Source organism: Gnatocerus cornutus, chromosome 1, assembly GCF_029298725.1.
Source record: "Gnatocerus cornutus isolate USDA-ARS CGAHR chromosome 1, icGnaCorn1.1, whole genome shotgun sequence".
In the NCBI taxonomy this organism is placed as follows: Eukaryota; Metazoa; Arthropoda; class Insecta; order Coleoptera; family Tenebrionidae; genus Gnatocerus; species Gnatocerus cornutus.
The window spans coordinates 32,264,389-32,290,042 of record NC_142233.1 but is presented as its reverse complement, the minus strand read 5'-3'; the positions used below and the strand labels follow the sequence as shown (position 1 = coordinate 32,290,042).

At 32.0% G+C, this 25,654-nt stretch overlaps 1 protein-coding gene across 14 annotated transcripts in view; it reads right to left on the bottom strand.

The window, feature by feature from the left end:
* Ih (hyperpolarization activated cyclic nucleotide gated potassium channel Ih) overlaps positions 1 to 25,654 on the bottom strand; it is a 98,844-nt gene that overhangs the window by 71,077 nt on the left and 2,113 nt on the right. For 11 of the 14 annotated variants that reach the window (XM_088040637.1, XM_088040649.1, XM_088040666.1 and 8 more), the window contains exons 2-3: positions 7,877 to 7,939; positions 2,810 to 2,831 (exon numbers count right to left, since the gene is read on the bottom strand). The exons of 1 other annotated variant lie outside the window; for it this stretch is intronic. In XM_088040637.1, coding sequence (XP_087896763.1) covers positions 2,810 to 2,831; positions 7,877 to 7,939 — 85 coding nt within the window. The remainder of the gene's footprint in view (positions 1 to 2,809; positions 2,832 to 7,876; positions 7,940 to 25,654) is intronic. 2 more of the 14 variants (XM_088040659.1, XM_088040752.1) reach the window with 1 other exon arrangement.

Below are 25,654 nucleotides of genomic sequence, written 5' to 3'. Positions count from 1 at the left end.
CAAGATTTTATGGTTGTTCTTTAATATTCCTATTTAAAAAGGTCTGAATTTTGGACGCCGATCTTTTGTGATCACATTGTAGATTCATATACAGTGTGTTGCCTTTAAAGTATTAAAGTTTTGTAGTGAAAACATTAAAATTGGTACTCTCACTTATTTTATGTGCAACACGCTGTATATTTTTGGATTTTGGAGGTCTCGAATACTGGTTTTTCAAAATCATACAATTTTTAGAATAAATAATTTTACATTATCAGTTTCTAAATGTCGCATTCATTTAATTAAAATACAAAATTAATGTAGTATTTTTGAAAATTTTTGAAAAAATTGTACAAAAGAAACGAAAGGCTATTTCTAAAATGGAATAGTCTCAAGTCTTTTTTGCTCTGCCAGGTCCGGATTCATAGATATTTTTTTAAGTTCTATTGTAAAAAAAATAATTTTTTCTTTTATTCTCAAAATTTATGAAATTGCTCGACCGTGTTTTGGAAAGCCAATTTAATAAGCTTTTCAACGACTTATAAAATTTATTGCTGGGGTTAGTATTTTTCATGATATTTTTGAAAACTGATCTTATGTTCCACAAATTGCTGTTTTTAGTGACTTATATATGCACTTTTGCATGTATCTCAAGAATTCTTACGTCGATTTTTTACTGTAATGCATCATTGAAAAAACTGAGATTTTGTCTTTTAAACGCATTGACAAATGCATTGCAATTGCTCAACGTTTAGAAGTTACAATACAGAAAACAATGAAAAATTTTAACTTTTACTTTTTTTCTAGACCATCTGGGGGGAGTAATTAATGAAGCTACCATCAATTTTAGGAAAATTAAACTTGGGGCAAAAAAAAATTTGAAACTATTATTACTGTATTGTCTTCAAATTTATTTGAAATGTAAAAAAACTTGACCACCAACTTTTAACAGTTGCTGTATATTCATTATCTATAAATTTCCATTCTGATCATCAATAAATCGAAAGTGATCATCAAGAAAGGCAAGATTTTTTCCCTTGTTTTTTTTTCTAAAATTTGCTTCATATTTTTTGTAATGTAACTTCCAAATGACAAGAGATAATAACGTGTTTAACACTGCGTTAGAAAGCAGACATATCAATCTTTATAATTACATATTACATTAAAAACTCAAAGTACCTACTCAATTCCGTGCAAAAAAAAACAAAACCGTTCGTTTTTGGCAATTACTAGTTTTTATCAAGATTCAAAGGCTAAAGCGTAAGAAAACAACAGAAATCTTTACGAAATCTGCAAAATTCGTAGAAAATTCTGTTTATGTTGGTGCTAAATGACAATTTTTCGTCTATTCTGGCTGTTTTCTGGGTTAGATCCGCAGAGTAAAGCTTGAAATCTAGAAAACTTTCAGTTTTTATCGAGGTTTAACGGCTAAATTGCAAGAAAACAACATAAATCTTCACGAAATCTGCAAAATTCGTAGAGAAACTCGCTTATTTTGATGCTAAATGACGATTTTTCGTTCATTCAGAACATTTCTGAGATGGATTCGTAGAGTGGAACTTCCAGTTTTTCAAATATCTTGGCAAAAACTGACTCTTCTCGGGAACTTTTATAGTTCAATAGGAAAATTATTTAATTACCTTTTCATTGATGTATCATAAAGTTTCATTATTTTACAAGTTCTTAAGCAAAACGGAAAAATACAAAAGTAAAGGCAGCGTCAAAAAGCTTATTTTACAAAAATAGTCCTTATGTAAAGGAGCAAAACGGACTTCGGATTTAGAATTACGAGTCAATTCCATTTTAGCAATGACTTTTCACTACACCACTACAAAGTTCGTTCAAAATTTATTGCACCTGTAAAGGCGGTTTGACACGATCACATTTTTTCTCGTAAAAATTTGAGAATTTTTCTTTCAAATTGACGTTCAAGATTTGTCACAAAATTAATGCAGAAAAATGTCTACTCTTTGCTAACCTCCAAAATCAGCGGTTTAAGGGATTTTTCTCTTCACTTGGCGCATTGTTGTTGACGCAGAATTGTGAAATTATTTGTGAATTTTAAAACGTTCTAAAAATTTCGCTGTTTGTCACTAGAATATTTGTTTGAAAATAAATTCTCAAATTGTTATTCGTAAAAATTTGAAAAAAAAGTGATCGTGTCAAACCGCCATAATAAAGAAAATTTTCCAAAATTTATCTTTCAAAATTTTTTAAAATACTACTGACTTACTTGTTTTTCCACAGTTTTTTCCTGCCAACTTGAACTCGTAACTAAAAACTAACCAACAATTCTAACTAACAAATCTACTCGCTTTTCTTCTAAATAACTCTAACATGATCTCTTCTTTACAGGTTCTAATTCCTTGGAGAGAATTTCGCAAGGAAATCTAAACTTGGCTTATAAAATTTCCGGTCCCTTCCGGGGTCTGCAAGGACGACTGATAATATTTTTGAAGTTTGAACTTTATCTCAATACAGAAAATGTTTGCATCGTCATAATTCCTCGCTTGGCAAAGTCTCAAATATTATTTCTCAGAATTCTTGGCTGTATCCTTATGGCTGTAACACATCTAAATCTGATTTTAATGAACTAACAATAAGAGTGGAAACGTGTAGAAATTTTGTTGTTCTAGAACCACTAGAAGCAAAGAAGTGGTGCGTAATAGACTTACCCCGTTAAAATAATCAAAAGACATAAAATAGGCTCGAAATAAAAGTTACAAGATGTCTCAGTAGCAGCCGTAAAGAAGTCTAAAACATTAGAAATCATGCAACTAAGTAAGAGACTGAGGAAGATTCTAAATAGATCAATCCTCTAACAACTTACTTAAAGTGTAAAGGCGACGTTTCTGAAACAAATAATCACATTATCATTATTCTAATCTAGTTATTACAGTTACGAATGAAGGCGTAAAACTCAGCGGAAGCTACCGATTTCCTTTAAAATAATCGTAGAAGTTCCTCATCGGAATCGACAGGCAAAAAAGCTCTTCACTGTGTTTATTGGATTTGTCAGTTATCCTTTGATCAGTAAAATCAGATTTGTATTCTTAAAAATTACCGGGGAATTTGCTGTTTTAGATAAATTAACTCCAAACCATGACTAATGAATAGACATGAAGTAGAACCATCGATCTTTAGCGTCACAACCCCAGTAAAAATAGTAAGTCGTTATCTGTTTCCTTGAACTTTCGTCTGATTTACTATTTTAAGACCGCTCACACGTACGAATAACCTTAATTACCAAATTAACTCCATTTAAAAATCCGCTTTGTGAGACATGATAAATCATCGACGTTTTAAATAATGTGTCGGACAACAACTAGTTAACTCAATTTAATCTCGTTAGTTATTAAAGAGGTAATCGTTGCACTTGTATAAAACCTGGGAGCGGAATTAGGAGATTACGAGACGGAAGTTCCTTGTACTGCAAACTTTGGCGGAAATCTAGGTTTGAATTATGCACCAATTAAACGGTTTTAAACGACTAAAGCAAAGTATAAAATATTGAAGAGGTGCTGCGAAATATAGGGAAGTAGAACAGACAGATCTTATCTATTTAGGACGAGTCTGTCAAACCGAATTATGGAAATTCGGGGGTCAAGGTTCCAGGATACGCTTTGATGTATCTAGGTGCCGATTACTTCAACTTGGGGGGGGGGGGGGGGGTCGGTAATAACGGAGTCTTCAAACGAAACAGAAATTGTTATGAGCATGAAAGTAATGAAATTAGAGTGCGAGAAAACAACATTTTCCGACTTTTTTTTCCAATTTTGACAGGAAAATAATTGCAAAAGTCATTGACTTGTCCGCTTACCTGCACCTGAAAATACCCCCCAACTTTCCCCTCTCCCCTTAGTGGAATGCGAAACCGAAGTTGTGGTGTAAACGTCACGAACACTCTAATTTCATTTCATAAACTGGCGCAAAAAGTAACACTGACCAATGATACAGTTTCGTGGTCAGTCAAGTCAAAAGTGCGTAAATTTCCATGATAAACAAAGTGTAACCAAAACATGCGTAAAAATGGTGACGATAATAATAATAAAGAAGAGCGAAAATGCGAATGAAGTGTTCACAAAAGCAATTAGTTGAATTTCTAGCTAGTCTAACTACAGAATTGTAAAAAATCTGAATATGCATAACTTTCGATTGATAAAAATTGAAAAGAAATAAACATGCGCATTGCGCATACCGTCTCACGCTCCTTCTCAATATCGATTCTTTCTTTTGCTACATCCTGGGTCCATCCACAAGTCCTTGCCTGCATCAACAGTATTCATTTAATACACACCATTAAAAAAGTCGCTAATATATTAATACCGGGGTCTCAGTCCTGCGATAAAATTCACTGGCAATTTTATTTCAGGGTCTGAGTCCGGCTTAGGTTCCAATTTAGACCGCGAATGTACATTGAGAAAAACTAAACTGACATGGTGAATTGAGATCCTTTCGAACTGGAGAAAGATTTGCTTTGATTTTTGACCCAAATGGGGATTTATCAGGACGTTTGACGTTGTCCAGTTTGATTAATTTTCAAGTGTTTAGACGGATCGATATTCGACTTAATTTAATTTTTCCAGTGATCGTGTCCTCTGATTGTTGGACAAATTAATAAGTTTTATGAACCATAAATTTTATAGGGCATGTAAAAGGGTAATAAATTTTCCCGTGTATGATTTTTAGGGGGATTTATGGCTTTTTTTCGGAATTTCGCACCGATCACTACTACTGGCACTATATGCGAATAAAATATTACCAATCAATAGATTTTCACTTGGCCATGAGGGCAAAACCAACAAACTCTCAGTTTGGATTACACTCATTGTTTGTGTTTCTGAACAGTTTGTACGAGATATTATCCTGAATAATTCTTGTGCTCCTTCAACTGCCTATAAATTAAACATGTTGATAGGAAAATTATACGGAATATTTATAGGTGGATGTACAAAGAAAATAACAAGAATGATAAATGACTGATGATATTGTGTTTTATCAATTACTCTCCAGGGGACGTTAGTTTTAACAATATTACACGAAAATTTAATTTAGGGGTGGTGTAATTCTACACGAGGTTTTATTATCTTTATTATTAGGGATGAGTGTCGTGCAAGAAATGCCACAATTATATAAATTATCTGACAATGCTGATTTGAAAAGCACCGATCATTATTGATAACTCATTAATTGCGAGAGCTCGGATCATTAATCAATAAGTTCGTAAAAGAGGAACGAATGGAATTGATTTACGTGTTTCGTAGCAAAAAGAGACTAATTTGGTGATGGGGAAAATCATGATCATGATTTCAGACATTTTTTTTCTTAGACATTTCCAGAGGCTGATTTATTGAATTTAGTAAATGTTTTGTTTTGGAATCAGAAAAATTGCTCACACTAAAGGAAGTACAAAACTATAATTTTGATATGCAAAAGAAATAAGAATTTTTGTCTAATTTTTACATAAAGCTATTTGTTTTAAATTATTAGCTATTAGTTTTTGCAGCACTAAATATTACAAATTTACCAGAAAACAAAATATTAGTTGTAATAACGATTAATTTTTAAGATAAAAACAAAAATTTGACTCATTCCTAAAATTTTAGGAAATTTACAAACATTTTTGGCTTGATATTTTTGTAATTAGAAATTTTCATGTTTTAGACAAATAAAAACCTTACTAAAAGTTCAAAAATTTTAGGAATCTTACAAAAGTTTAAAAAAAGTAGATTTCAGATTGGAAATTCTTCTGGAATATCTTAAGGAAAATATTTGTTAAATTTTATTTTTTTTTTAAATAAAGTTTTCTTTTTGTTAAAATTTAAATTGGATTTAAATACAAAATTAAAAAACGATGAACACGCAAAAATTAAATAAATCGCAAATTCCTAGCTTAATTTATTAAGAATTTCAAAATTTACAATCAAAAATCTATTTCTATTTTAAGTTTTAAGATTTTATGTAACTTTATATCCAATTTCGTTCATCGTTTAGACGTTTTTGGATCAAAACTTGTGAAGGTTTGATATTCAAAACTTATCAAAATATGTGAGAAATTATTTGAAAAATTGTAGGTACACAATTTGTTTTTCAAAATTTCCATTTTTATTGTATATTGGATATTTTGACTTACTATTATACAGTATGTTGCATTTAAAATAAAAACAAGCTCGGATCTTCGTTAATTTTATTAGCAGAAATTGTAAGTTGCATTCCTAGCATACTGCGATTTTTTGAGTAGGTGGCTATCAGATATCAATAAATAGCTATTTGTTTCAAAAGGGTAGAAAACATTTTTTTTCAATTTCCTTGCATTTTTTTCCAAAGCATTTTCCAAGCTTGTTGAACACAAAATTTTGTGCGCCGACACTTAATAGATATTTATTTTGACTTTTGGTTCAAATTTGACACGTTATTCTCTCATTTAGGGAAATTTGATCAGTTGGAGAATAGGTTGGTAGCACCGCACTCACATTAAAGAATTGAAGATTAATTTAAATTGTCAGGAATTTATACTTTTGTAAATTTGTAAACGGCACACGAATTGACAAAATTGACATTTATGCAGTGATGCCAACTAGTAAACTAAAACCAACTAGTCTAAAATGTCAGGTTTGACTGCTTAGACTTTTAATAGTTATTTGGATCACAAGGCCAGAAAATGCTATTTTGGAAGTCTGAGTGAAATTGCGAAAACGAGACGGAGCCAAGTCGTAGCTACACAAAGACTTCCAAAAGCATTTTTGGACGAGTGATCTACAATATTTTTTAAGCCAACAAAATTTAAAAAATAATTATTTTTTACTATTACATTACTATTTACATGTTTTCAAAAACGATAAAAGGACGACGGCTTAAAAACGATGATTTTATTGCCGCAAATGAGTGGCAAATGTCATGTCATAAAAAATGACGGAGGCGCACAAAAGTAATTAATTCAAATTCTTGTTCCAAGTTTGAGATTTTTCCAGAAAAAAATCGTAAAATGGAATTCTAGAGGAATTAATATTTGAAAATACTTGAATTAAGAAATAGGAGCACAGAAAAGGGTACAAAGAAGTTACCATGGAAGTTTTGAAGTTTAATATTTTTTGACATCAAAATTGAAAATTGTTTCATTAGTCAGAGAAGTTTGAAAACAAAATTTAAAATACAATCAAAGAAAACAACAGAATAAATAATTTCGAGCTTAAAAAAACAATGTTTGGGTAATAAATTCTCTGATTTAGGACTGATTTTTTTTGTCTTCAAATGAAGCCATTTTTTTCCTGGAAATATCAAAGTCCAAGACTCACTTTTACGTTTCCAATTTTGTTGTGGACCTTCTTCTTTACGTCTTCATTGTTTGTTTCTATTTCTTTAAATACTAGGAAGTCATTTTAAAGCACCATAAACTGCTTATCTATTATTGTATTACCCAAATGAAGACACTTTTCCTCGCGGTTGTGGGTAAATTATAGAAACGACTTTTCCCGGATTTTTAATTAAACATCATGTTACTTACTTCCACCCTAGCAAGGGTGATAATTCAGCCTAATTAAAATGTTAAACTCATTTCCAACACGTATTTAGCCGTGAGTGAAAAATATGAAATCCCAACATGTAGAATCCCCCTTATTAAACCAGCAGGAGATAAGACACCAATTTATGACACACAAGTACAATAATTACAAAACTAATAAAACGACAGGACAAAATTAATAACATCAAAGCAAGCGGCAAAAAGAAAGAAAAGACACCTTAGTACACCGTGAACGTAGCAAACACTCCGATAAATAAGACTGAAAATTGAAAAATGCGCTTATAATAAAACGTTATTACTGCGACTTCTTCGTGGTCTTTCAGTCTAGTTTATCTGAGGTTGTAGCGAACAGCAACATTTAACATCGATCCATACCTCCATATGACCGACTGTTCTGCTGACCTAGCCTTTGTGATAAGCAAAGTTTTCTCTCCGTTTCTGTATAAATAAGAAAAGAGAATTAATAAAGACCGCAGAAGGAAAGGGTAACCGCCAGTCACATATTTAAGCAGCCATTAATAAATGCATGAGATGTTTTGCGTTTCTGTCAAGTTATGAATGGACCAGGCGGTTCAGCTGTCAGCATCACTCCAGCAAAAGAGCTATTCCACCACTGCTTTGGCCATTCATCCGGTAAAGATGACAAACGACCCCAGCAATTACACTATAACGTAACATTTATATGATCCGAAGTCAGACGCAGATGGTGCAAAGATCGTGGATTAAGAAGGGAAAAATTTCTTGGCCCGGATAACCGATACTGTGCTAAATCTTTGTGTCGTCAGCTTTTCATCCGCCAAATGGAATGTACTGAAAGAACACACAATGGGCAATCAGCCTGAATTACAAGCAAAAACTTGTTCACGCACTTGTTGAATAAAAGTGACAGTTTAATGGCCACGAACTTTTAATTATTTTTGCCTCGACTATGATTGACATTTAATAAAAAGAACAATAGAGATCAAACCAAAAAAATTATTACCGTCAGCGCTTCAGGCTCTCGTCTTTGAAATTTATTTTTATTGTCGACAGTCGAAATAAATATCTGCCACAGTCTAAAATCACTTTCTTAGATGTTATCTTCAAGCAACAGCAGCTGTAAAATTTTATATGGAATTTTTATAGCGCCGGAAGTAAGCTGGAAACATAAACACATGTAATTTATGTTTTTATTTTTCTTCATATTTTTCTGTAAAAACTGCATAAAGATTGATCGATTTAGTCGTGAATTGGATAGTAAAGATGGTAATCAAAAATGCAATACGTTTATCCAAGTTGAATAGACGTAAAACGGTTCTTTATTTATTCAACTGGGAGGTTGAGTTATGGAATATTCGATCGAATTCGTACAAAAAAGAGTTCAATTTTAGTTATTAATGCGTGGTGAAGGCTAATGGACTAATGGACTTCCTACGAGAAAAGTATCTCGTTTTGGGCATGATTGGGGGCTAAAATGACAAATATTCGAAATATCATAAACTGGTCGTGACATTCTAAATTGTTTTTTTCTGAGAGAATTGAAAACAATTTAATATTCAAAATTTTTGCAAAATTGGTGGAGGCGCTCGGCTAATTTTACCATTTTTTTTTTTTAATTTGAGCTACAATCAATTGGTCAGTATTTATAATAATAATTTTAAATTTTACCATTTTTTTTTTAATTTGAGCTACAATCAATTGGTCAGTATTATATACCAATTAATTGTAGCTCAAATTAAAAAAAAATGGTAAAATTAGCCGATCGCCTCCACCAATTTTGCAAAAATTTTGAATATTAAATTGTTTTTTTTATTTTTGCTAATTTAAAAATTTTCAAAGTCGACATAATAATTTGAGCTACAATCAATTGGTCAGTATTTATAATCATAAATACTGACCAATTGATTGTAGCTCCAAAGTCGACTTTGAAAATTTTTAAATTAGCAAAAGTAAAAAAAACAAATTTTTGAGTCAAACTTATTTTCCAGCTTGCAAAAAACTTTGTTTTGTCGTGAAATCTTAATATTAAATAAAATATAAAAAAAATACGTTTTTATAGTCTTAAGCCGCGATTCCACTTGCTTGCTCTAGCGCAGACCAGACCAGACATCCAAGATTTGAGTGACGTTTTTATAATTCTTCAGCCCCTTTCTGCGGTTGGACCGTAATAAAACATTAAGATGCAATTGCACCCCAAGTTACTGGTGGTCTGTCCGGGCTACGCCAGACAGGCCAAGTTGGTTCAGTTCCGTGAAACAGCAGACATAAATATGTTCCACTTGATTATGACTGATATTCTATTAATTACACAGAAATAAAATAAATTTTGTAATGATAAACGCAAGGTGTATTAAATTTTTTGCTGGTTCTGAATTTCAACAGAACGCCCTCCGAACCAAACCAACCATGGTTGTCCGGGAACTCGCCAGACAGGGCAAGTTGGTTCAGTTCTGTGAAACATTGCAGAACTGAACCTCTCTATAATTTAAATTTTCAGTATTCAAAGCCATAGTAACGTTGCTGTTGTATTGTTGTCGTTAGTCAGGTCGGCTCATGAACAAGTAATGTAACTATGGTTTCACATGAACGATGCCACACTGATCGAGATTGTTGAGTCAAAAATCTTGTTAACAGTTTTCAGGCATTTTGCACAAGATTTTTTCGATTTTCTTGGCACCATGCCTTTGCGCAAAATGTTCTTTAGGTAACAAATTCATTTGAACGTAAAATTATTGTACAGAAATTGTTAATTTTCGTATCAAACTTTGTCTTTTTAATCCATCATATCTCGAAAAATTGAAGACATGGATTTTTTTTAACAATTTTCCGGTGATCTATGGCATTGTCCGATAATACAGTTTCACGGTGGTGCGCGACTTTCCGGACACTCTGTATATTTCACAAAATAATGTAATTTACAAATCATACTTAAGAAACGCAGTCAACAAAATATGATTGTGAAAAAATTTGCATTAAAATGTGATTTTTGTCTAATTAATAAAATACCAGTCCTCATCACCGTTCCACAAAACTCAACCAACTTCCCGCGTCTGGCGAGTTCCGGACAACCCCGGTTGGTGCGGTTCGGCGGCCGTTATATTAAAATTCAAAACCAGCAAAAAATTAATACACCCTTTTTTTCCATTACAAAATTTACTGTGTAATTAATCGAATATCAGTCAATATCAGTTATCACCAAGTGCACCATATTTATGTCCGTCCTGTTCCATGAAACCGAACCAACTTGGCCTGTCTAGCCATCAGCAAACAGGGGTGCAATTGCATCTTAATGTTTTATTACGGCCCAACCGCAGAAAGGGGCTGAAGAATTATAAAAACGTCACTCAAATCTTAGATGTCTGGTGTGGTCTGGGCTAGAGCAAGCAAGTGGAATCGCGGCTTTAGATCCGGAGAAATCAAGTTTCAAAAATTAAAAAAAATTGCATTTATTTTGTAAATTGGTTGTATCTACTCTTGCAATTTGAATTGCTTATAATTCAGTTATTTTTGTCCTAGCAAAATTTTGGATTTAACGTGGAATTTTGCGTGAAATAAGTACAAACATGTAAATCGAATTGTATTTTATAAATGGAACAAATCTATCATTTATAAGTCAAGTGTTTTAAAAGTCGAAAATTAAAATACGAAAACTGATTTGCCTTTTGTATCGATTTTCTAAAATATAAAACTTTCAAAATGCAAATAAAGCCAAATTTTTATTATTTAAAAGCTTCAAAAACACTGTATTTAATAGTAGGGGAACACAGGGTAATGGGAGCGATAGTAATACAAGGAAAAGTAGGCACATTTGCGCAATCGTAAGCACTCGGTCGCTTCCGTCAACCATCGGTAAACTTCGCCCGATGAACACGAGTTGTTAGCGCCATCCGTTAAGTCACGAAGAAGGGTTGTGTGTTTTTCGCTCCATGCTTATAAAAAACTGCCGATTGCCAGCGCCAAAGTAAGCATGAAGTTATATTCTATATTTATTTTTTATTGGTGTTACAAATAGTTCATCGCATTAATAACTAAGATCTCATTTAAAGTATGTTTAGTTGAATTTTCGGGGCAGAGTAAATATTATGGCCCAATTTCCCAAAAAACGTTAAGTGGGCTCTCATTACACGCATGTGTCGGGTAATGGGAGCGATTGACTTTTTTTGTAAAATCGTTATTGGACCTCATTATCACTGTAATTTGTTATATTTGTGATTGAAATATACTTAAATAATGAATGTAAGAGTTCCTAATTAAAAATTATAAGAATGTTAACAAATGTTGTTTTTATCAACATTTTCCCTTTACCCTCCCATTACCCTGGTTTCCCCTATATTATGTAACATGTTTTATAAATGTCCATTTAGTCATGAGTACATTTAGGCACGGGGAAATCGATTGTTTAAAGGTCTAAAGTAGTTTATAAACGTGTTACATACTATATTTTTTCTACGACTTCAAATTTCTACTATAATAAATGTTGAAAATAAGATATGAAACATCAACTCTATTGAAATTACAATATGTTTATACTTAATTAAAGATTTAATCTTAATCTTAAACCAACTGTCAATTTTATTTGTGGATAACTTTAACTCGTGACTAAAATGACGGCACCAACTTTAGTCCTTGACTAAAGCGCCACTTTAGTCATTAATTTTTCAAAAGAATTAAATTATCCAAAACCGGCTAAGGATAGATTCGAATTATTTAAGGTAAGAAAAAAAACGATGGCGATGTATTTTTCTGTTTTAGTTTCAAAGATATCGAGCTTCAAATACACCAAATTTTCAAAAAAAAATCTACATTTGTTTGCAATTTAACAGCACTCCGAAATTTTAGTTGGTTCTAATTAAGATGTGGTCAAAAAAAAATTTAAACACCGATTATGACTTCACGTGAAATTTTGTGTAAAATAAGATCAAATATGTAGTTCACGAAATTCTCAGAATTATAAAACAGGCGGATGCTAGTTACATTTTTCTTTAAAAGACCGACTTCGCTTTAGAAAATCTGCCTTTGTGATTTAAATTTTAGGTACTTGTTGAAACACTAAAACGACCACTTTTAGACATTTTTCTTCAAAATGAAAACAATTAAAAATTTGTTAACGTGTAGAATTGGTCGAGGCGCATACTTCCAAGTAGAATTTACAATTATTCCAACTCAAAGTTTTGGTTTTCTTAGATTAGTTTCTTAGAATTTCTAATATTTCAATATAGAATTAACAAGAAAAGAAAATGCAGGAAATAATTGGTTAAAATTGTTACAATAATAATAAATTACCACTTCTAAGAATTTTCTCAATTGCATAAATGTATAAGTTTTTATAGTTTTCCGGTTGTTGAAATTTCCCGAAACCGCTTAGGATTTTGCCATTTTAACTTGTGTAACAAAGGCAGAACCGAGCCGTGCAATCAAGCGCTTGTTCCTTTTTTTTTATTTGCCTCTATTTCATTATGTCGATTGTCCTCTATCATAAACGTCTGCAAATTACAAGCCACTGAATTTTTCACAATACCTATCTTGTACGTCAGTTTTATGTCAAACCCTTTTCCTTCCAGTTCGAGGGTTAACCGTCTCTATATAATATAATTTGATTGACACCGCTATGTCCCGTGACAAAAATTTATGAAAGCCCCATTATCCCTTACAACATTTAATATAAACCACCCGACTTCCAAAGAGCCCCTACACAAACTTATCTGTTTCGTTATTGTTCCATGAATTTTTTGGACTAATTCCACCGCTTTGTTTTATTTGGATGTTTGTTTAAGCAAACTAAATGGTAGATAAGCATACCGACAGATTTAGGTCACGGAAGTTGAAGTTTTAAACTGATTAGACTGCTTTAAAGGTGTTACGCTAATTAACAAAGTTCTTGAACTAAATCTCCGAAAAATATCGCGTCAGCATGGTCACGACCAAACACGCAATACAGTGTGATAGGAAAAATTGGCCCGGAATTTTAGTAACCACTTGTTTGGCTTATTTATGTGTTTTCTCCCGGAATCTGCGATAAGATGAAACTGAGATAAAGTGATATCAGAGTAATGAGCGGCAAACGTAAACAAAGCGGTTTCGGAGTAATCTAGAACGGATTAAGCGCGGACAATCTGTTTACCTACCGATGGACCCGTTGAAAGTTAAAATTGAAGACGTACCTCGTGCCTTGAGGAAACTCTATTAAACGACGAACTATAAAAAACCAATAAAGAGACTTCTTGCCAAGCCAATTGTCATCGTAAAATACATCTCCATGAGGGTGATTCGGCTGAGATATGGGGCATATCATGGTAACGATGTAGCCGGATTACACGCTCTTTATCTTAATAATTGTAATTACGCCGTTAGGGAAATTTGTTTCTTTTATTGGGGACATTTTGTGGGGATTATTTTCGGTCTTAATTTTATGGGCGTCGTAGGTTTATTATTGTTACGGAACTGACAGGAAACGAGAATGGTGGATGCGCCGGGGTAATTCTCTTTAATTTATAAATTATTTAGTACCGTTTTTAGGATGAAAAATTGGGTCTACATGCTTAGTACCTTAACCGACCTTAATGTGCCCCTGACAAGATATAGGATTTATCCGACAATAATGCAATTGTTCTGAGTTTTTAAAAATTGTATCGGTTTTGCAAAATATAAATTTTATGATCCTTCATATTATTAAAATATAAAATTTTATTAGGCTTTTGATTGAATTGAAAAAACAAATCAAATTATATATGTGGATCAAATCTAACATCTATAAGTGAAGAATTTTAAGACGTACCTAAAGATCAACAAAAAATGTAAATTTTGAAATCTTTTGTTTCGGAACATTTTTCATAAAAAATTTAAATTTTTAAAATTCAGCTATGATAGACTTTTTTATTTATTGAAAAAAACAATGGGACTATTTGTCTTAGTACCGGAAATACCGAGTTTCAAAAATACCTGATTTTCAAAAACATTTTTTGCAATTTGGCAGTATACTCCGGAATTTTAATTGGTTCTAATTAAGGTGAAAATCAAAATTTTATAAAAAGTTATTAGCCCTTTCTATTGGTCTTGGAAAACATAATTTTTTTATCAATCATCAAATTATCAAAATATGAATATTTATTAGCCTTTTGTATCGGTTTTGCAAAATATAAAATTTTTAAAATGCAGATAAAGCCAAATTTTTATTATTTAAAATCTTTAAAAATACCGGATTTAAAAAAAAATAATTTGACAGCACTCTGGCTTATAATTCAGTTATTTTTGGTTTTATCAAAATTTTAAAAATAAATTCTACGCGAAATTCTGTGAGAAATAAGTACTTAACAAATAAAAAGTAAATTTAGAGGTCATTTTCACGAGTTATTTTCGGGACGAAAACGTCGTCAAATCAATTTTGATTCTCCATGAATCAAAGAACAGATCAAATTCTATAAGTGGTCCAAATCGGACGTGGATAACTGAAGTATTTTAAAAGTTATAAAAAACGAAAAATATTTTTAAAATTCAGTTAAGCATAGATTCTGATTATTTGAAGTCATACAAAAACCGCATTTTTCGATTTGTTCTAGTTCCAGAGATATCGTGCTTTAAAAATACCGGATTTTCAAAAAAATATATTTTTTTTGCAATTTAACAGCACTCTGAAATTTTAGTTGGTTCTAATTAAGATGGAACCAAAAAAAATTTTAAACACCGACTAAGATTCCGCATGAAATTTTGCGTAAAATAAGATCAAATTGTTTAGAAAATTTTCAGAACTATAAACTGGCGGATGCTGGTCGAATTTCTTTTTAAAAGACCGAACTGGCTTTGGAAAATTTGACTATTTTGTTCTAAATTTTATATAATTGTTGAAACACAAAAAGGACTACCTTCAAACATTTTTTTCAAAATGAGGAAAATGAAAAATGTGTTGCTTTAGAATTGGTGGAGGCGTATATCTCCAAGTATAATTTACAAATATTCCAACTCCAACCAAGTTTTAGTTTCCTAAGCTTACTGTTTTAGAAATCGAATATTTGAATCAAAAATTAGCAAAAAAACGAAATTGCAGTAAATAAAAATTGTCCAAAATTGTTAGGATAATAATGAATAACCATTTGAAAACTTGTAAGAAATTCCGGACTTCTCCAATTGCATAAATCTAAGAGTTTTCATAGCTTTTCGCTTGTTCAAATTTCCCGAAACCGTTTTGGATTTTGCCATTTTAATCATTTTATTTTTATTTTTGGTCTTAATTTTATGGGCGACGTAGGTTATTATTGTCACAGAAATGACAGGAAATGAGAATTGTGGATGCGCCGGGGTAATTATTTTTCTTTTATAAATTATTTGGTAGGTACCGTTTTTAAGATGAAAAATTACCTCTACATGCTTAGTGCCTTAACCGACTTTAATAAAATTTTATTAGCCTTTTGTATCGGTGTTGCAAAATATAAAATTTTTAAAATGAAAATAAAGTCAATTTTTTACAAGCTTCAAAATACCGTGTTTAATAGAAATAGTATATTATGCAGCAAGTTTTACAAACGTCCCTTTAGTCACGAGTACATTTAGACACGATCGGAGCGAGTGTTTGAAGTACAAGTGTTTGGAGTAGTTTATAAAAGTGTTACATACTATATTTTTTCTACGACCTCAAAGTGCTACTATAATAAATATTGAAATTAAAATATGAATACCAACATTATTGAAATTACAAAAATTTTATAATTAAACTAACTAACTGTCAATTTCATCCCTGGCTAACTGTAATTCGCGACTAAAATGACGGCGCCGACTTCAGTTTTATACATTATTTGGTACCGTTTTTAGAATGAAAAATTAGTTCTACATGCCCAGTGCCCTAACCGACCTTAATCCGCCTCTAACAAGAAACTGAATTTATCCGACAATAATGTGATTGTTCTGAGTTTTTAAAAATTGAGCAAAACGATGACGGTACAGCTAAGATCAGCTGAAGAAGCATTACAGGAAAATGGAGAATATGTGAGAAAAATAAGTACAAAAAGAGAAAAAAAAAATCAAAACCTTGAAACTAAATTTCGGACGTTTCAGAACATTTTAAACCGCTAAAAATACTCGAAAACCCTCTCGGTCCACGCCACACGTGTCAGCCCAGCCACGTGTGAAATCGTTTAATGACAGTGTTCAGATTTGTGAGAGAGCTTCACCTCAGCTTTCTGAAAGGAATTCTTGGTAGTTAACAGACTTGGTTGGTGTATTGAGCAGGAATAATAGGCGCAATGGAGCAGACAATGAATTAAGATGTTTGACACCTGACTGTACGCTCAACCGTTTATTTATTATACAGCTTCTGAATACTCAAGCTCCGTTTTGAGCCCATGCGTGGGTGCCTCTACCATCCCAACCCACGTTCACTGAAATAGATTTGTTAAGCAAATGCACGCCATTTTTTACTGTAAGATATTCCAAGCATCCTATTCATAATGGATTTCGGTTTTCATAAGCTGAAATGTCGCTCGCAAGTTTTTAAGTTGAGCTGAGTTTCAACAACTTCTGGACAATGGTTGTTCTGATCCTTTCCGATGGTTAAAATTGCATTAGCATAAACGGCTTGCAAACTTTCGAGTTATGTTTCGAGTGCGAGGCTAAATTTTCGGACGACCGCTTATTCAAAAATTTCCAGGACTTTGTATCGATTAATTAACGGCGATTGAATTTTGGGATGAGGAAATCACTAGTCTAAAGAGGGTCGGAAATTACCGTTTTTGTACGTATAAACGTACGTTGATAAGGGAAAATTCGCTCGCACGTTACTATTAATTATGAATAGATCCAAGTTTGATCATTCATTAAAATCCTGTCACTTCCACATGGCTGGTATTAATAATAGCTTGATTACTACAATTAAGTTTTTCCAAATTTTTCTTCTTTCCTTCTGCAAACTTTAAGCTGTATTTGAATCGGTTCCGAGTAATTTTGTTTTAATCTGTAAAAGGGTCGGACGTTCATGAGAACATAACAGTTATTTATGTTCGCTTTCGCGTTTTATGTCCCAATTTAACATTTATTACTAGATATTAGGAATATTACTGCTTAACTGCATAGAAATATTAGCCGCATCCTAATTACGCGATCGATTCCCGCACACGTTCTGTCTTAAGAGTGGTAAAGACCGTCGCCGAGCGGAGAAATATGAACTGCCATTTTTTATCGAATCCTCTGGTATTTGAAGCGATAATCTGATAGATAGCTCCATATCTCAAACCCCACGCTAACTGCCCTTTAGGGGAGCAGGCGTTCCTTGCGGCTTTCTAAACGCTTTTTTGGCGCTGAAGTGACCGCTGCTGGTAAATATGCAAATCTTTTTAATTATGTTTGCCTGTCAGAACCGCGCGATAACAAATCCCCGCCCGATGACAGAAAACCACTCGCACTCGAATCAACGCGCGAAATTTCGCATTATTTCGTCACAGTGCAAGAAAGTGATTAATGTTAACCGAGCGACTATTTTCATGTATTAATTCAGGAAAATTCAGCCCCGTTTGTTCGAAGAGGCGCCCCCGAGGCCGATTATGTTGATGTCGGGCCGAACCTTGTGCTTCCGAGTCCGCAGATGATTGATGCGCTTGCTACTAACTGATGACGTCAGCTCTGATCGATGTTTCTTGGCGATCAAGGACTTTTCGCTTTAACACCACCCTTCAATTTTCACATTAGACCTATTTGGAATCAGTGCGGTCCTGTGTTTTCCACTCTTTCTTTCGCCAGCGTTTCCGGTTTTATCAAGGAGAATCTTAATGAGGTGGCGTTTTTATAGTCTTCCTGAGGGAAATTTTCCTGAAATTTTAATGAAATAAAAATTATGATTTTATTAAAATGATACTCTTTGGTTTCGGAGGACATAAGTTTTGTTTTTCAGGAAAGGAAGATAAGAGGGCCACTTGGATTTTTATTGGGTCTTTTTTTCTAACTTTGGAATACTTTAAATTATCTTAAAGACGAGACCGACTGTTAACAAAGGAAGCTTTTTTCGACAAGCTGACGGCGACGATGTCCTTTGTGGCTCGAACATTGCAGCCTCTCTTGAAACGATCTGCAGGCAACGAAGTATAAGAATGTGAGCGTGATTTCCCACAACATTGCTGCTGCTTATTTTCACTTTTAGATTACCACTCTTGTTTACACTTCCATTTCTTGTTTTGTTTTCCGTAGAATTTTATATTTAGTTTTGACTGAAGATTTTAATATCGGCGAACACTAATTGGAACTTCCGAGTTTCTAGTTTTAATAAACATTCAATTCATGTCTGCTTTCATTATTTGTCGCTTTCAACATGCAACACCGGATATTCCTGACTTCAACTACTGAATGTTGAAATGTTAAAAGGTCAAAACTGAATAACTGCAGATATACTTGATTTATGACTTGAATTGATAATAATTTCTACAGTTGTCGCGACTTTTTCAAGACTTTTAGATTTGCTGTACCTAACTATGAAAAAAGAGTTTTAGATTTCTTTAGTTTGAAGCCAAATTTGGAACTTGAGAATGTTTGTTAAAATTTGAATTTCCTAAAAATTTAGGTATGTTTTAATATCTTGGTATTTTTGATTCTTTTCTGAGTAAATTCAGGTAAATTTTTTTTGTCTAATTTCAACAAAATTTTTTGACATTTTCAAAATCTAGTCTATGCATTACTGTCAATTTTACATGTAAAACTTGATCAATTTTGTCAAAAATGACAGTAATAAGAAAATAAATAAAAGATGCTTTATACTTTAGGATATTCAAATGACTGACATCCAAAATAATTTGGCCGCGACTGTACTTAATTTCTTAAAAATAATTTTGGCTAAAACGTCTTAATTTGTTACTAATTTAACAAAATTTCGTTGAAATTTGATGAAAAAATTTTTTTGGATGACCCAATTTACTTGGAATTACTTATATTCTAATTAGGTTTTCTTTAGTTTTGGCTATTTTACTTCTAAATTGTTTTGTTTTTCAGATTCCTTTTTGTATTGTAGAGATTTTCTTTATATTTCCAATAATTTTTTGTAACATTTTTTTTTCTCTTGATTCCTTTCATTTTAAACTAATATCCTATGTAGAATTTTTCTAGGTTTTTTCTAGAAATCTCTTAGTCTTGTTTAAATTTTTTAGATTCTTCTTGCTTTTTTTATAATTTTGCTACATTTTTATTTTATTTTCTTTGCGCCTGTTTAGTTTTTGTCCATGTTTTTATTAAATCGTCTTGAGTTTTCTAAACTTTATCTAAATTTCTTTTGGAGTTTCTTATTAAATTTTATCTCATTTTTTTTAATTGTATAGATTTTATGTAAATATTATTTATCTGTGATTTTTCTTAAAATTTTTCTTACATTCTCACGAAATTTCATTAGGATTAACTTTATTATTACTTCTTTAACTTCCTTTCTAATTTGTTTAGATTTGTAAAATGTTTTTAAATTCTTTCTGGACTTTCTTTAGTTTTCATCTAAATTGTCTTTCGTTTTTGATTTTCTCTAGATTTTTCTTGAATTCTCTAAATTTTCTTGTCTCTTGTATTTATTTTAATAACTTTATTTGGTCCTTTTCTGTACAATTTTTTTATAGATATAATTATTCTTTTCTTGTTTCTTCTTCTTCATTTTCTTCACTATTTGGATTTTTTCCGTTTTCTCCTCAGCTCTCAATTTTTGCCTATATTCGTGTAACCTGAAAACTTTTTCTAATCCCGTCCTAGCCTAAGCTCTATTTGTTCCTCTTTTTCAATTCCTTTGGATTGTATAGATTTTCTTTATATTATCTATAATTTTCGTAACATTTTTTTATATTTTATATTTGGTTTTGTTCGAATGTTTTAGGTTTTTCTTGTATTATTTTTTTTTCTGTATTTGTATTACATTTCTCTTGTGTCAGTTTAGTTTTTGTCTGGTTTCTTTAAATCGTTTTGAGTTTTTTAGACTTTTTCTAGATTTTTCTTGATTTACTTTTAATTCTTTTCGGAGTTTCTAGAAATTCTATCTCAATGTTTTTAGTTGGATACATTTTATCTAAATATTATTTATTTGTAATTTCTCTTAAAAATTTTTCTTCCATTCTCTCTAAATTTCATTAGGATTAACTTCACATTTCTTTAACTTTTTCTAACTTTCTCTGTCTTTACTAGATTTTCTTTAGATTTTTTATTACCTTTTCCTTAAGTAATCTCTTGCTTTTTGTCTATTTTTTTATGTTTTTTAGATGTTTTGAGTTCTCTTTGGATTTTCTTTAAATTTCATCTAAATTGCTTTAGATTTTTCCATTTTCTCTAAATTTTTCTTGGATTCTCTAGATTTACTTTGAAGTTGGCTCAATTTGTTTCGTCTCTTGTATTTATTTTAATAACTTTGTTTGGTCCTCTGTACAATTTTTTTTCATTAATATTAATTATACTTTTCCTGTTTCTGTTCTTCATTTTCTTCACCATTTTGATTTCTCCAGTTTTCTCCTTATCTCTCAATTTTCGCTTATATTCGTGTAACCAGGAAACTTTCTCTCACCCCGTTCTACCCTGAGCTCGCAGAACCATAAAATCTACTTTTACTTTCTTTTAATGATTGGCCGTATCTCTTCCTTATTTCTTGTTCCTCCAACGTGATTGAAAACTTAGATCCTCCGCCAAAAAAAATTAACGAATCGCAGCAGCATTTAAATGAAATTCTTGCTAAAATAGAAAAACAATGGCCCAATGAATTCACAAGTTGAGAGTATGTAAAGTCCGGACGCGGCGGCCTATTGATCAGCGCCGCCTTGCCCGCCAACGACGACCCAGTTACAACTGAGCGAGGAAATGACATTTGGGGCCTTTGGCGTACTCCAGATCAAGGCAATTGGGGCCCAATTTGAGGCGTCGCCTTACAAAACCCAATATATCAAGCCATGGATATTCATTACGTCCGGTTACTCACTTTTAAACGCCGCCCGACAAGGAAGTGCGCAATCTAATCTACCATTTCCAAACCTTGAACTGGAACGCCAAATAAACCAACTTCACACTAACCTAACCAAGCAGACGTAATTGCACGATAAAGTGGTAAGATTTGAATTGATAGAGATTAATATTTTAATAATGGTAGATGCGCCGGAACGGTTTTTACTGGGTGGTTTTAAAAATAAACGGTCGGATATTTTCAATATTTATAAAATTTAGAGGAGATAATAAAGCGGCGAGGAAATTGCACCGGGTCTTGTTTTTGTCCACTTATTGGCGCCAGGTTTGATTGAATCGAAAAACGACATGTGCGGCATTCGAAATTGAAATAACAAATAGGCCAGAAGAGAATCGGATTTAAATATCCGCTCAAAAATATAAACACTCGTTATTATTTTTTGTATAAAATGTAACATTATATAACATCATACTTGCAGTCTAACCCTTAAATTATGCAACAATTAATCTCGCAGGATTTTACGTAATTTACGCACGAGCTAAAACACGTAAACCTCAAATGTTGCCACCTTCATATCAAAGAGCTGTTTCATTGAATACTAGTAAAGTGGAATATGATAAAGAATACGTCAGGTGATACATTATCAAAAGTCTTCCAGTGACATCCAAACTACTAACAATAGTAATTAATTGGCATCAGTTTACAGCGGTTCATTCTAACCCCCATCACTCTTCTACATTCGAACTAAGTGATAAAGTTATTTTACTGAACTACTCTGTAAGTTTAACAATGGATTAAGAGCTTAAAAAGTTGAGATGCTTTAATTTAATGTGTCGTTATTTATCACAAAATGTTAATTCTTCGTATCGATTTTATTGTTTTATTAAAATGGTGGATGCGCTGGGAAAATTTACACTCTATTTGGCCGTTATTCTAGTTATTCTAGTTTTTTAAATTGTTTTGGGCGAATTTTATTTCGATAGATTTATCTCTTGCAGTTTGATCACGTTTTTTAACGGCAATGGTTAAGAGAAAGTTGGACGTAAGTTTGGAGTTTTAATTGAATTTAATTTTATTTGAAAAATGGTGGAAAATTTTTTTAATTCTTAAATTTTACTAATTTAAATAATAATTAAGTTTAGAATTAGTTAATAATTTAAACTTTTTTAATGTCTGTCAAACTGGAAAATTATTAACAAAACAAGCCAAGTTCTAGAAATCATTGAACAATAAAAAATTTTAAAAATTCAAAAATTAATTCATTAATTATTTATTTAATCGAACTATAAGTTTAAAAGTGGATTTTACTTTTTTATTTTTTTACATTCTCAAATTACAAAGGTATTGAACAAACAATTTTTATATTTGGGAAAATTTCTGTGTTGGTCAGATTCAAAATTCTTATTTTTGAAGCTGGAAAACAATCTAGAAAATTAGGAAAGTTTTTTGAATTGTTTTGGGCGAATTATATATATCGATAGATTTATTTCCTGCAGTTTGATCACGTTTTTAAACGACAAGGGTTAAAAGAAAGTTGAACGTAAGTTTGGAGTTTTAATTGAATTTAATTTTTATTTGAAAAATGGTGGATGCACTGGGTTTGTTTAAAAATAGGGAAATTTGTTTTCTTTGGATCATTAATTTCCGGTTTCATTTGCGTGTTGGTTAGTTAGACCTATCAAGGGACACAAATCAACAGTGACGCATTGCAAATCAATTAGGATCGCACAGATAACAGATAACCGATCTTGGATTGCAAATTCTCAAATGTCGGGCTGAAAAACAAGTTTTATGCGCTTTTGGCTCGCATTTCGGACAGATTTTTGTATTTCTTGTTTTTCATTGTGTCCCCATTTCTCTTTTCTATTATTTCTTTACAATCTAATTATTTTGCACCAGCATAAAAACGCAAAAAATGTTTAAACAGAAAAGAAACGATATTAAAAATTCAAAAATGTTAAATGTAGAACTGACAGAATAAGAATCGAGAATATAAAAGGAGTCAGCGAGAGAGCTCGGCGGGAAATTTGAACGGCTCCTGAAAAAATCAGCTGCCAACTCCGCAATTTCGCTTTTCCCCCAAAACAGCATCGACATCTCTCTCCTCTTATCTCCAGATATCTCAATTTTTAAACCGCTCCCCTATTGAACTACTCCGAAACTTCTCGTTTCCTTGAAACCGACCCGTCAACTACAATTAATAACACCGTAGCGGCGGTAAATTCGATCAGAAATTGTCAAAGAAACTCTAAGAGTGTGAATCGTTCGATTTTACTCTCACACAAACTTTCTTTTCTATTTTCACTGTATTCGCGTAGAATTTGGCTTTAAACCGTTCTAGGTCATGCATAATATCGATTTCGTTCTCTTAATGCAGGTTATTAATAAAAATGCTCGGAATGGCGGAAGAGAATTATTTTGTGTACGTACTATTGATCACAATTTGCGATTTTAGCTCAAAATGTGGGAATTCAGTTGTAGATTTAAGACGGGCTATTTTTAAATGAAATTTATTGTAGCACAGTTTGAATTTTCCGTGCAGTGAAGTTAGTCGATATTAAGGTAAATTTAGCTGTAGAATTTCGTCCTGTGACGTCTAGAAATTAAACGAAACGATGATGTAATAAAAAACTTTGTCTACAACATCACCCTCTTTGTGTTTGCATGATTGCTAATACGCAGATTAGCGCAATAATGCAGTGTTTGTACTCGTTTTATCGCAGAAAGTTCCTATCAGCGGAAGTTTGGGTGGTAGCCTCCAAATTTATGCCAAAACATACATCCCCGTTTCGATTATCTAAAATTTTTGACTTGTGGTTAATTTATTCAAATATTTAATCCAAATCATGACACGTCAGCATCCGGGTGCAGCCAGTTTCCTCTTTGGCTTCCTGGTCCAAAAGAGCAACAATGACGCCGACAGTGTAATTTGATCGTTAACGCAATTGCGCGGTCTAACAACTTAAACCGGGTGGTGTTTTAGAGGTCAAATCCATATTGATGATGGGTAGATTTGTTCAGATTTGATACCACTAATTGGAGATTTGAAGGAAATTTGCGAGGCATTCGGGGGCGGTTTTGGGGGGATTTCTCTGGGGTTTTGCGCCTGGTTCTTCAAGTATTTGAATACGACTCAATTTGAGTTTAAAATAGTTAGTTACAGAATAAGCGCCGAAAAGACTACATGGCGAAACCATTTTGTAATTATTATAATTTATTATAAAAATATTTTAATCATGTCATCAAATGCATGTTGGTATTAACTTTGTCAAGCCCTTAATGTCAAACAATGTCAAAACCAGAAAAGAATCAAATCAAAATTTACACAAAAACGCATTATTAAAATACCGATCTGTGCCGCTCTAATTAAAAAATATTATTATATAAAATAATATTATTTTTGATATTTTTATACAGGGTGTTTTTGAAATGCAGTCCATTTACACGGTAAAATTAATGCCAATCCACATACTTTCTACACCACTGGCAAAAACGCACCTGGAATGACTTGTTTCGTAAGCAACCAGCAACTCGATTTTTGTTCATTTGTAAATAGTGGCACACAAGCAAGAGTTTATCGAAATTTTTGTGTAATTTTTTCTCGAAAACTAAACGATTTTTACTAAAACTTTTTTCTCTTAATAGGAACAATTTATCACAAAGAATTACCACTCTTTTTGTACATGCATTTCAAAAACACCCTAAATTTTTTGTAGAATATGCAAAATTTGAAAGTTATGGAAAATACTACTCTAAATTTGCTTGTAAAAGCTGCTAAATTACAAGATTATTGAAGACATTATAGATTTTGTCGGATTTTGTTCTACTTATGGTTCTAAATTTTGTACTTTGTGACAGTAAATAGACCGGCAAAAGTGTATTATAACATTAAAACTGTCAACATTTCCAAAATTGATAAAAAATTTGGATTTTTCAGTTTGTCCAAAAAAGAAACATTTTTGAATTTCTCTTTTTTATTCTAAAAAATCGCAATTTTTAACAATAAATAGAAAATGGACTAACTTTTTAGCTCTTTTAGCCATTTTTTTAGTTTTATTTTGTTTTTGACAATTAAATCATAAAATCATTCAAAAATTAATGACATCATCATTGCTGGGTACAGTTATTAAATGGGTACAATGTTGCAACCTCCCTAAATTTTATTGCAGTGGCACCAAAACAACTTAAGATACATTTTTTTTATAAAATTTTGAAATTTTTGAGTCTTAAAAATAAAAATTTCTAAAATCTGAGTCTGCTGCTTCAAAATTTTGAAATTTGGTTCA